This window comes from Gallus gallus, chromosome 1 (assembly GCF_016699485.2).
Source record: "Gallus gallus isolate bGalGal1 chromosome 1, bGalGal1.mat.broiler.GRCg7b, whole genome shotgun sequence".
Classification (NCBI taxonomy): domain Eukaryota; kingdom Metazoa; phylum Chordata; class Aves; order Galliformes; family Phasianidae; genus Gallus; species Gallus gallus.
The window spans coordinates 130,340,671-130,354,269 of NC_052532.1; the positions used below are offsets into that span (position 1 = coordinate 130,340,671).

The 13,599-nt window shown below is 47.1% G+C and overlaps 1 protein-coding gene across 4 annotated transcripts in view; it reads left to right on the forward strand.

Annotated features, from left to right (window-relative positions):
* The first annotated feature begins 3,410 nt into the window (after positions 1 to 3,410).
* Positions 3,411 to 13,599, forward strand: part of SLC9A7 (solute carrier family 9 member A7) — a 79,608-nt gene continuing 69,419 nt past the window's right edge. For all 4 annotated transcript variants that reach the window (XM_015277756.4, XM_015277757.4, XM_040661927.2 and 1 more), the window contains exon 1: positions 3,411 to 3,693. In XM_015277756.4, the coding sequence (XP_015133242.2) occupies positions 3,441 to 3,693 (253 nt within the window). In that variant the 5' untranslated portion in view covers positions 3,411 to 3,440. The remainder of the gene's footprint in view (positions 3,694 to 13,599) is intronic.

Genomic DNA, 13,599 nt, shown 5'->3' on the forward strand with positions numbered 1-13,599 from the left:
TTACATTCTTGTGAATCAACCCTATGAGTCACTCTCTGCAAATACACCTATGTATTTATATTTAATACCAAAATACTCCCACGTCCCTCCAGGTACAGCTGAATTTAGCTGAATTACTAGATTTTGTCCCTTGCCATCTCTATGCACCATTTCATAACTTTAGCTTCAACACTCTTGTTATGGAGTCATCTCTAGAGTTATCTCTAGTTAATTGGGATTGAAGCTAATAAGCCAAGTAAATGAGAAAGAGAGTATCCAAAACTGAAGGCCTTACCTGAATGCTGAAGGCAAGATGGCTAGGGAGCACACGCTGCAGAGATGAACAGTAAGAAGAAAAGGGACACCTTGTGACTTGCAAGCAGTTTTATTTTTCCCTCTGAACAACAACAACAAAAAAAAAAGGAAGCAGAACAATGAAAGTCTTCTGGGATACATAGTCCTTTTCTTCTGAGAACAAGGTACCCAGAAATATTGACAATCCACGAAGCTGGAAAATACTGACAATCCACAAAACTCTTTGACTCCCAGTGCTCTACATGATGTTATGATGTGGAATACCAATAACAAAAAATCATAAAACCATGACAGCTCTGCTGTGACCCCACCTGGCCATTGCCCTTCACCTCCATAAATACATATTTCTGCTTCAAGAGAGAACTCTCAGGCAGCAAGCAGAACTAAGACTTTTGACTGGGACCAGATACAAATAGGATGAGAGAGAAGAAAGCAGGAATAAAACAGAACGACTACTTGGCTAGATGAGCAGTCTGAATTCTGCAGTGTATGTGGTGGCCTTTAAGCAGAGGTAAGTAACATCCTAGTGCCATCTGTAGGCACGTGAAGAAGGTTCAGCACAGAACAGCGTGGGAAGGCAGGCGGAGACCTTCCAAGAGGCTTGGAGCACAGCTGTACCAAAGAGTTACCGTGGGGATGAAGTGCACCTAGTGGTGATGTTGCTGCTGTTCCCAATGGACTAAAACCACCACACCAATCTGCTGCAGACTGCCACACAATTCTCTTAGAAATGTGCTGTAAGTCCTGGTTCACAGGGGGATGCAGTGAGGCCTGGCCTAATACTTTTTGCTATTCAACACTATTACTCCCCAAATGATCCAGTTTAAGTCAGCTAACCTATTCAGGAACCACAATACCAATCAATGAGAGTAAAGACAGCAAACTTAAGCCAGTAGGAACCAAATAGACTGTGCTGGAACGTGTGCAACAAATTCCCTAGCAATGACCTGCTAGAGAAAGTGCAGAGTTGAGGAGACTTTAATTACATCACTATTAAACATTGATCTCCTAAATGGACAACCATGTTCCTATCACCAATTTTTTGACACTCAGTCACATCCACATTGTTCAGGGTAGTGATGAGTTATGCCCAATTTTATGCACAAGAGGTGAACATAATTGTTTATGCAATAAAAGTATTTTGGGACAGTACCCAGTGCTTTCAGTGGAGGTGTCCCTAGGATGAGATCATAGAATAGGTTGAAAACGACTTCTCAGATCACCCAGTCCAACCAGCAGCCCACCCCCACCATGCCCACTGATGACATCCCTCAGTGCCATATCCACACGGCTCTTGAATACCTCCAGGGACAGTGACTACACCACCTCCCTGGGCAGCCTGTGCCCCTGCATCAACACACTTTCTGAGATGAAATTGTTCCTAATATCCAACCTGAACCTCCCCTGGCACAACTTGAAGCCATTCCCCTTCTCGTCTTAGATGATACCTGGGTAGAGACAACAAGAGCAGTGCAGCAGCCCAAACACTTTTAAGTGTGGTGATGTTGTGCTCATGGTAGCACTGACATGTCAAACTATGGACGAATGTTTTCTTCCACAATGAACACTGCTGAAAAAAGAAAAGAGTAAAACTGAGTTACTGTGTTGAAGTAGTAAAAGAATTGCCTTCATATTACTGCTGCTGCCTGGAGAGCAAGAGGTGCAGTATATCCAACCCACGTGGATGTTGAAGGGTACAACAAACTACCGATGAAAGACTTTGCAATATGTAACTGAGGATGCTGACAGCAGATCAGCTGACATGTAGATGGAGTTACGACATCAATGTAAATTTTTTTCTTAAGAAGACCAACTTTACACTGAAGGACAGATATTACTCAGCACATGGCAGCACATGATAAAGAGCAAAGGAGAAGTGAGTCTGTTATGGCCATTCAGTATTTATTTTACAACTTTATTGGCACTGCACGTGTTTAGCACTGTACTACGCACCTGTAGGCTGCTTTGAGGCTGTAGGCCGTCACACCCTGAAGACTTAAGAGGTGTGATGCTCCCATTGTAGCAGCAATGTTAATTTTAAACGTGCAATTTAACATAAGGCAGCCTCGAGGCAGTAATCTTCAATAGTTCGTGTAGGTTTAAGAGCTGGGTCTTCAGGGCAAATTAATGCTTTTCATCTCTAAGAGGCTTACAAATGAGGGCACCGCCGATATAAACTTTCACTGTTGCGCAGTCAAGCCTTTGCAGATAATTGTATGCAACTGCATGGGGTTTTGAAGGCGGAAGAGTTTGTATAAATAACACATCTAAAATAAAAAGGTGGATTTGCATAGCTGTCACCTTGAAAGGGTTCTAAAAAAAGGCCCTTCTAAATGAAAGTGTGTGCAATAAGAGGCAATGCCAGTTCCTCGAGCAAGAGGAGAGACAGTTCGGGGGGAGACCCCACAGAAAGGGCCGTGCAGCAGCATTTGGGCAGAGGACAGCCCTAACTAAAAGGAAGTTAAAGGAGAAAGTCCCACTTTTGGCTTGGACTTTTCTCCCCCTGCCCCACAGCGAGGTGGTTTCAGAACCTGTGGCACGCACTCTCACTTTTCCAGCAGCGATTCTACACGAAGACCACCGAGGAGCGGTTGGTCTCCTCTCACTGTCCCTCTCCCCAGGAGCAGGCCTGCAGCGGGATGCCTTCGGGCAGGAAATCCCAAGCGAGCAGCCTGCATTTTAGTCAGTTTCCCTCTCTCTGAAACCAAACCCACCGAGCCACCACGCGGGGACACACTGGAGCGCTTCAGGAGCACCCGAGCGTTCCCTCTTCTTCTGGCAGAACTTTCGGAAGGGGGGACGGTGCCGCATGGGGACGGCCACCTATCCCCCTGCAGGTGCCGCAGAGGACGGCTCCGGCCTAGCTCAGCCGGCTCCTCCCGGCAGCGCCGAACCTCAGCCCCCGCCGGGGGCGAAGCTGTGCCCGCCCCACACGGCCCTCAGCTCAGCGTTCGGCCGCATCGAACCGCGGAGCCCACGCGCGGCACCCCGCGGGCGACCGCAACCAGGAGGCGGCGCTGCCCGAGCCGGCGCCTTTAAGGGACCGGGGGGGGGCGGTGGGCGGGTTCCCGCTCGCCGGGGCCGCTCCCACTGCTCCCCGCCGGCGGCCGTGCAGAGGGCAGCGCCCGCGGGCGGGAGTCGCGGCCATGGCGCTGCCGCTGCTCCTCCTGGTGGGTGTCGGCGGGCTGCGGGCGGCCGAGCGGAGCGGCGGCAGCAGCGGCAGCAGCAGCGCCATGGAGGAGCTCGCCACCGAGCAGGAGGCGGAGGAGAGCCACCGGCAGGACAGCGTGAGCCTCCTCACCTTCATCTTGCTGCTCACCCTCACCATCCTCACCATCTGGCTCTTCAAGCACCGCCGCGTCCGCTTCCTCCACGAGACCGGGCTCGCCATGATCTACGGTGAGCGGCGGGCCTGGCTCCGCGGCCGGGCCCCGGGCGGGCGCCGCGCCCGCGGGGAGACCGCGGCGGCGGGGGGTGCGGGGGGCGCCGCGGGGCTGGGAGCGCCCGGTGCCGCCACAACGGTGGGTGCCCGGTGCCTCTTGCCCCGGAGACGAGGGGCGGGAGGGCCGGCGCCACATGCGGAGCCGTGACCTGTCATCATCCTCCGCGCCCGCGGCTGGAAGGCCGTGGCGTTCCGCAGCACTCCGCTTTGCGGAGCTGCTTCGCCCGCTGGGACGTATCGGCGGCAGTCGGAAGCCCTGGGCCGTGCGGCTCGTCGCTGGCTGCTGGTCGATCGCGGCGAAACCGGAGAGCCTCGAAGGCGCCCTCCTGTCATCCTGAGCCCCCTCGGCGCTGGGATGCCCCGCATCCCGCCCGGCCCGCGGGGAAGTGGCCGAGCAGGAGGGCACGGGCGCTCCCCTGATCTCTGGAGCTGGCGCTCCACAGCAGCCGGGCACAGCGCTGCCCCTGCCAATGACAACGAGGTGCTGCCCCTGTCAGTGCCACCGGGGTGCTGCCGGCGCGTGGCATTCTGCTGCCAACTTATGCAATTGTGTTCGGTGCGTAGTTTGGCGCACAGAGCTCAGCGGCGCCGATGAGGAGCAGCCATCCATTTAAAAAATGATTTGTCCGCCCGCGATTGGTTACTGCCTCGGTGCCAGAGGCCCTTCTTCTCGTTCATTAGCTAAATCCGTTCCTGCCGAACGGTGCGAAACACCTCCCCAGTGCTGGTTGGGGTGAGCGTGCTCGGGGTAACCGCAGCTGAGAGATCCCACGCTCGAGGGAGGGGGAAAGGAGCTGTTTCCTCCTTGGTAGGTGCTGCTGCTTTTCCTCCCTGATGGGTACTGCTGTGATCTCTGTGATTGCTTGCAAAGCAGTGGAATTTTCCTCTGCTGATGCCTCTCTTTAAGCCATCCCAATTTGCTCTTAGTCACCGATACCTTTGGTGCATTGCTGTGCGTTTCACGTATGCTTGTTGCTGGAAACTGACAAATTAAAGATTGGAGATATGAGTAAATAATGCGCCGGCATAATAATCCTTAGCAGCTAAACGGTGCTCGGGAGGTGGTAGATTAACTGTGCGAATGCTGATTGGAAGCGACAGAGTGAGGCTGTATTGAAGATGTTATTTAGGTATCACCTTGGTGTTGTCACCTTCAGGAGCTGCTGTAAGGCCGTGCCGGTGATCCGGGTGTTGTGCTTCATGGCAGAAATCCCGTGTGCCTGGAGAGTTGATGTCTGTGGTCCCCAGATCCCCAGATGCCTGGGATGCCCTGTTATTCGTGTGCATTTGGGTGGGCTGCGAGGGAAGAACTGTTCAAGCGAAAAATTCCTGCCTCTCGTTAAGCCCAAATTAGTTCGCTATAACTTCCACTTCCCGATCCATGAAATTGATGCTGGATTCCCAGTCTGCCGTATGAATGCTGAAATTCTGTACTCGGGAAGGCACTGTGCTATAGCTCTTTCTGCACCATAAGCAGCACTGCCAGAACGATTGGCTCAAACTACTGCACGCTGTTGATGTGCCCTCGTTTAAATCATTTTGTTTTCATGGCTCATCCCTTGATGCACACGCCTTCTCAGTGAGCCCCTCTGGTGTACCAGAGAGCATGCTGTTTTCCCTTACAACAGGTTTTACAATGTGTAAATGTCTTTCGTGTACGGGAGATGCAGGCTGGCATTTAAGGGCCACTTAATATTTGTTATGAAAACAATGACCTGGAAGAATGATCTGGCTGGATTTTTGGTCTAGCTCCGTTCCCTTATAGCAACGTGCTGTCAGAGATCCTTCCCTGAGCTCAGTGGGAGCTGGGTGGCGCGCTGCTGGATTCAGATGGTGAGAGGAGCAGCTGCCTCCAGCCAGACCTCTCACCAACGTTTCCGACTTATCTCTTCCGGGAACACTGCTACGAGCACATCCTGTTCCCCTTCGATATTTCTTTGATTTGGTTAAAGAAAGCATGCATTTTACTCAGCTAAGAGGAACTGTGGCCCCGATACTGCTGGTGCTGCTCAAGTTCACGTTTCTTCCAGACTTGGAGCAACGCATGCTTTGTGTTGTCAGTGGAGCAGGAGGCATCTGCTGTAACTGATAGTCTCAGTGTGGTGGTCCGTGACCCAGTCCTCGATGCAGCCAAGGCTGCTGCTGTGTCCAGGCTTGCTGTGTTATGCAGATTTGTAAGGCGAGTTGCTCTGCTTCTTCAGGCCATTAAAATCATAACACAGTCTTTCCATGTTTCTCGTTTTGTGTGTTGTCACTGCCTCTTCAACAGAGACAGACACTGCTTGTCTGGTTGTGTTATGCTGACGTGCTAAATGGCTTCCTCTGGAAATGTCTGTTGAGATGTAAAACAACCTGAAGTTTACATGAAAGCTTAATGACTTGCAGGGCTGCCTTTTAATGTGATGTACGACTTAACATCCTATTTTTGATCAGGCATTGTGGAAGTCTCAGAGCTTGGCTGCACGTGCCACACCTCACAGCTGTGTGAATGGAAGGGGAAGGGATCTTACCAGGACTGCAGGTTCAGGTTCAACGCAGACTTTGATTACACACCATGTCATTGCACTGTGCTTATGCACAGGTTATTCCAGAAGATGGATTTGGCTTATAAAGTGCTAAATGCAATTGAATTCTGGTCTTCAAGCTTTAACAGGAACGTTGCTCTTCTGTGGCTGCCTGACCAACAGCAATATTAATGCAAGTCATTGTGGAGCAATTAAGGAGTTCAGGCTTTGCTGACACACGTATGCTAACTTGTGACAGTGGCCGTGATGCTCCCTTTTGCACTGTTTTGAGTCCCAGGGGTAAGGCATCCTGGCCTGTGCCATCTCCGAGCTGTGTGAGGCTGCTGTGCTGTGCTTGCCTTGCTCTGTGAGAAGTATTGGGGAACTGCGAGGTGTGGGCTGTATGCCCTGAGAGCACTGGAAAGAGCTCGGTCAGGGCAAATGATGGTGACTGCTGGCATTCTGCTCTCAGGGCAACAGTTCTCTGGGTATGCAGATATGTCCCTCCTGTATCACAGCCATCGGGCAACTACCTTGTCCCTTTTTGTAAGCGACAACTTAGGCATCTGGCAGCCCACGCATAGCACAGGTATTGATCTTGTTGGACTGTAGAGCTGCTTTTGAGCTGCGTGTGGGCTGCACCTTCCAGTGCTGTGGGCTGGCTGCCTGCTCTGGTTTTCACTTCTGCTCCTTCTATTGTGTGCCTCTCCCTTCTCAGCCCTGCTACTTTCGAAGGTCACATGCTGCCTGAACAATTCCATCAATGCCTGGCTTTGTAGCATGCAGACAGGTTGAGGTAGCAAGGTCACTTGTTACACTTCCAGTGAAAACTGTATTGTACATCTGAAAATAAAAGCAAAACTGGACTTCTGTTTGAGGAAAAACAACATATGAAGGATCATGACATGTCGGCTGCCTCTTGCAAATGAGAAATTAGAGATGTTCAGGGAAAAAAAATACTGGATTTATTCTGAAATACTCAATATTAGACTAGATTCTCTTATCCAAAGAGCAAATACAGAAAGGCCTGTTCTTATCGCATTGCACTGCAGTGCTTGCTGTTCCAGTTCTAAGCTGCAGACATGCTGGAGGTGACCTAATGCATCTCCATGACCATCAAAATAATGGCAGTGTTGGCATTTAATAAGCCACTTTTAAGTAGGCATTCTACTATTAGATTTAGGAACATAACTCCAGGCACTCAACCTCAAGAACACTGTCCTTTCTTTGGCAACCTGCATGTTCTTTTAAATTAGTAGATACAAACATTCCAAGTGAGTCTTGCTCCATTTGTTGGCTGCTCAGGATGTCTGATTTGTACTGCAGACCTTGTTTCTGAGCTCACTCTGCTCTGTGACCAAGTGAAACTTCACATTTTATCTTTGAGAGATCACAGAAGCACTGTGTCTCTGCTATGAACCTACCTCTATTTCAGCTCTGCTTTTCAGGTGGCGTAATTGAGTAGCCTGCATGTTTCTGAAATCTGTGATGCAATTCAGGTGTAGTCCTCAGGACAATGTGTTTTTTTTTTTTTTTTTTTTTTTTTGACAGTGTTTTTAGTGGCAATCAATCTAAATCAGTTAATATTTGTTGGCTAATGTCTGCTTTCCAATGTTCTATCAAATCAGCACCAGTCTACCCTTCTGATCACCGGTATGAGACAAGAAGAGAGAAATGACAACCTTGGATTTCCTCTGTATAAGCAATCCTTACCAGTCCTTGCTGGTAGGGTAACTGGTTTCCAAAGCTAGTACTGCTCTACAACACCAGGCTGTAGTTGCAGGAGAGAAACAAATCCTGCAGAGCTCATACATGTGTTCTCCTTGTGCTCGTGTGTGTCTGCACAGCACATGGCTCTGTTGATACTGGTGTGCTGAGCTGGGGGCAGGTAACCTGATGTCTGGTGCGTAGGTTTGTTGTCAGACAGCCATATTCTTCTATAGTACATTACAGTTACCGTTACTGAGACTTTCCTCAGTCCATTTCATAAGATTTTTTGGTAATGCTTTCCAGTTTTTTCTTTGCCGCCTTGCAATAGAAATAGAACTGTAAACAGATCCTCCGAGGAATCTCCCTAAAAGAACGCAAAGTCTGAGTTCCTGTGTAAGTGCAGAGCTCTTCCAGTAGCCTCAGCCCTTGTTACAGATGAGAAGACTGAAAAGGGGAAAAGGAGTGAGTGTATAAAAGCTGTCAAGTCTTACAGGCTGCCCAGAAATGCTTCTTGGGTGCAGATGGTATCCTTCTCTCAGTGCTGCTTTACTTAGGAATTGAACTCCATGCTTTTGGGAGAAGATGAACGTGACCGAACAGGTCTGGGTTTTCGGCTGTCTCATTTAGCTTTGGTGAGCTGGGACTTTCCTTTATGGATAACAATAGAAGGGTAAGAGGAAGCATTTTCTTGGCCACAATGTGAGTGGTGCATAATCTCATCGCTGGATTTGCCAATGTAATGTTCACATAAACCTGAGGCAAAGGAGAACAAACAATCTGGACATTGTTCTTTCTGATATTTAATTTTAAAAATGAATGTGCTGGACTGAAGTGATTTTTAGCAGCGGTCTCTATTGCAGTGTCTTCTTATATTGCTGTCTCACTTTGTGCTAAAGAAAGACCAAAGCATCGTAACACCAAAGTCACCTTCACACGCAGCAATTAGATGCACAGCGGGGTGCTTTCAGAAGTGCCTCTGGTTCATCTGTACAGCCAGTCCAGGGCAGTGCTTAGGTGCTGCACTGCAACCTATGAAGCTCTTTTCTACATGACTGCATGACTTGGGCTCACTGTCATAGGTAGAAACTACAGGGTTCTGCTGGGTGTGCTCCCAGCCCCTGCTCTTGGCAAAGCTGCTCCCTTTCCAAACCTAGTCTATGGAGTAAAGACAACATCTTAGAGTTAGGTGAAGCCTTTCTCTTGCTCTGTTCGGGAGATATTACCAATCCCCACCCCCTCTCTCTCAACAACCACTTTCTTGTTTGAGTGTATCCATCTCCTCTCCCTCATTAGAAAACAGAAATCTGGAGCAGGAGCTGCAAGTCAGCCAACCAAAATAATAAATAGGTGAGACTCAGAGCTACAGTGTGTTAAGGGACACTTCCTACTTCCTGCAGATTGTGCAGTTGCTATCTGGCCCTTTACAGCTTGCTGCATAGCATGGGTGTTCTGTCCCTGCTGACTGCTGCGAGCCCTGCACTGAACTGTTTCTATGTGTTGAGGAGAAAACCTCAATATTTCTCTCAAGGCTGTTATGTCCACTTTGACAGACAGAAATAGTGGTGCATATATATATATATATATACACATATACATATATATATATATATATATATATATAAGTGTTTTAGTGAGTTGTGATTTGTGATTCAGGATTAGTGCTGTATCCCCATTTATGACTGAATATAGCCTTTCTCCTGCTTTAAAGTGGTGTCTGTTGGAAGGAATGTGATAGAAGCAATTATTTTTTTTAGAAGGGTATTTATCTTGAACAGTTTTTACCAGTGCTGTAAAAATGCACAGTTGTTCTCAGCAGATCAGATCTCTTCTGTCTGCTGAAGATGGGTAATTTAGTTCAAATGTACTGCTTTTTTCCCCCTATTAAAAAGCACTTCAGCCTGCAATTAACCGAGTGTGAACGAATAAAAGAGAAATGATATAAAATTGCTTTTTCGTTCATGCCCCGATATCAAACAATTCACTTCACTTAGAAATGCCAAAAGGCCCCTAAAAGCTGTGAGGAAGGAGCTGGGTTTTATCAGGGTAGAGATGGTCAAAGACTCCCCCTCAATTAGAGTAGAGCAGAGAAAGCTGAACTGTGCTCTTAGCCGAGGGAGGCATGTGCTGTCTGTGCTTTCTTCCTGGCTGTAGCATTTCATATTTAGTTTCAAAAGCTGAGCTTAAGCTCTGAATTCCTCTTGATACCTCTGCAGGTGTGAGAAAAGCATGGAAAAGGACTGTACCCTGACCTGGTGCGTCTCCCAGCTACTGGCTGAGCTACTGGCTTTGCCAGGGCTGGGAGGTCCTGCCAGTGTCTGCAGGTGTCTGCAGATGTCTCCATGCCTTCCTTCTGCTTAAATACAAAACATCCATTGGGGAAAAACATCCATTGGGGAAAAACAACATATTCTTGGTAATAGATCTTTTTCTTTTCTTTTTCACTTGTTCTCCTGCTCTCTCATCATGAAAGTGGGAGCTATTCTTAACCAAAAATAGGCGTGAAAACAAAAGAACACAGTATAACATATTCCAAAATGCAATTAACACGTCTGTGTGTAAGATGACAGTATGTGACGTTGTGGCTCTTTCCAGTGGCAGCTCGCTGAAGCGAGGAGTCCTGTGGGGCTGAATGTGCTGTGTGTGTGAGATCTGACACAAGTGCCAGGTGTCCTGCAAGGATGTGGCTAGCTTTTGGTTTCAGTTCTTTGACTCCACTAGGATAGGTACTATCTCCTTCCATGCTAATTTGGAGAAATAATTTATTTCCTGCTCCTTCCCCCCTCTGCCACTGCTTAGCATGTTACTGAGTCCTTGACCAGTGAAAGGGGGACTTGTGTTCAAAGTATCACATGCATCTTGGCTGCTTCACTGCTGCATGATCCCTCCTGTCTGTTGTCCCCTCCATGTCATGTCATGTGCTTACTGTCTGTGTGCTACTATTTCTTGGAGTAGTTCTCTTACATTTATCGGTGAGATAATGTGACTGTATTCCTTAATTTGTCCTCTATTGAGCCCCAGCATTTGCCTTCTTCTCTGACTGGAGAACTTGCTTGCTTGAACTTTGCTGAACCTACATGTCTTCTGCCGTAGAGCTGAATACTTCCAGAATTAGTATTCAGCAGTCTTCAGAAGTTGGGCTTAATGGCTTTTTTGAACTGCTAAATGTAGAGAGCTCCTTGACTGGTTCAGAGGGATGTGCCACATGGGATGGAAGGAGCATTTGCAGGAGCTGTGAAATGATGCGTGGAGTTGGTATCACTGGCTGCATTGGAGTTCTGCAGTTCTGGGAAATAGAAAAATAAGCAAGGAGGAGGAAAACTGGAACAAATGTTTCTGTGTTGTGGAAGTGGTATCCTGTCTTTCCTCCAGCACTGCCTGATATTCGTGTATTCTGAGCAGAGGACAGTAAGCGTGTGAGGCCTTCCACAAGCACTTCTGTTAGGGTTGGCAGTAACACCTTTTCTTGGCTCAGACCTGAAGCAGCCACTTGCACTCGTTTAGCTTGCTTTATACTCTGTTACAGTCTTGAGTGTAGTGCAGCATTGATGTTTTTGTTATATCTCTCAGCAGTCCTGGTGTCTTGCAGGGAGCATGTTACCACTGGGCACTATTTAATAGGAGTAGGTTTTTGGAAGGAGTTAAGTGCTTTGGATGGTGGAAGTGAATTATCTTGAACCCTAGAGTAGACTTTCAAGTGAGTAACTGAGTATCAGTGCAGTTTTAACCTGAACATTACTGTTTTTCATCTCTTGGCAAACAGATTGTGAAGTTGATTTTTATCTCTAGAAACTTTTAACCTTTAAACCTCTTAAACCACATTTGCATGTGTTAGAACAGTATGTTTGTTCTCCGTCCCAGACACATTCTTCAGACTTTGGGAGCTTGAATGGGAAGGTTCTGTTTTTGTACCAGCTTTAATTTTTCTCCGAAGTTCTGGCTTATTAAGTTGTCAGGGAGTTTGCTGCTTCCAAATCTGTCTGGCTGACAAGGAGTCTCTTCAGAGCGCATAGAAGTTTCTTGGGCTTCCAAAAATCCCATGGGTGACCAGCCTCCTGATCACCTCTTACAGGGCTTTATGGACATAAAATCGATCTTTTCTTCAGCACAACGTGACTGAAGTAAGCTAGCGAGTGGTTTCCTATGGAAGATCTGCTTGTTAAACTGCAGTAACTAAATAGAATTACTGCAAACTCATTTTTTACATTTGCCTGCATCAAACAGAGAACTGACAACACACATCTTGGTGATACACCCTTCCCTTTCCCATACATTATCTTAAGGGAACCATAAAAAAGTTTTATTTCTCGTGCTGTTGCAATTTATTTGAACATCTCCAATTTCAGACCCTAATAGTTTTGAGATTTCCTCCAAGATTTAAAACATACAACAGTTATTCTTTCTTCTCCCTACTTCAAACAAATAATTAAGGTTCTCACTGTGTCAGGTGCTTGCCATTGCAGACGCCTGTGTTTTGTCAACCTTAATTAGGGTTAGAGGAAACTTTGCATTAGATATTATAGGGTACATATGGCAGAGGCCCTGTGCCAAAGACTATGAAGTCAAGGCAGGAGGTGCAAATACAGTGTATTTTGTTTATTAACACTTTCCTGATGTAGCTGAAGCTCTGGTTCAGGGCCATAATCTTTTAGCTACTGCTTAAACTTACAGCTGTATTCTTTGTATTAAACAAACAGTAACAACCACAGAGGAAATTAACCACCTAAAGTGTTTGGTTTGTTGCCATCATTGGCCAGAGTCACGGTTCCTCTGCTACCAGACAAGCTGTTTATCAGCATTAGGTTCTAACTCTGCCACAGCTCTGAGAAAAACTGGGGAGTCTTGGAAGCCTGAAGGATGATGTCCAGGTGGATTTTGGTGGTCTGCTGTACCCCTTCTATTTTCACATACCTGACAGAAGTACAGAGAAATCTTGCCCTCCAGTGTCTCCTCTGGGTTTGACTGTCCGTTTCTGGTCTTCAGATACCCTGGGAGAAGTGCTATACGTCAGCATTATATTTACTTTTCTGGAAATCACCTTCAACTCTTTCCTTGTCCTCTGCTTTGTTTTTTTTTTTACCCAAGATGTAGCCAATGGCATATCTTAATGCTGACGTTTTTGACTCCTGTTTACGTACCAAGCCTAATTTTTCTGTCAAAACTGAAAACCTGTGCTATTTTCCCTGCTTCTTGTGGCCATGCAATTGGTTCAAGAGCAAAATGGTTGCAGTAACCTTTTTCTACCCCCTCTGCTGCCACAGTCTTGTCTGTCACACACTCCTGTTCCATGAGCGTTGCTGACACTTCTACTTGTCTTCTCCTGCAAACTATTTAAGCTTTGTACGTTCTTCCTTGGCAACTATATATATGCATTTATTCCTATATAATAGCAACAGCTCAAGCTTTCATTGCAACATTGATTTTTTTTTTTCCAGTGTTCTCCAGGTGAGGGAGAACTGTGTTCAGACTCATCTTTTGCTGCAGTGTTAATCATAAGTAACTTTTTCCTAGATCCTCTCTTGTTAAGTTTCTCTGTTCTGAGCTGTCCTCCTGGTTCTGTGGGTATCATTATAGATTTTTTTTTTCATTTATGTTGTAAGAATCAATGCTTTTGTGAAATGAAAGATACCGTTGTCTCTAGGAATGTTTAAT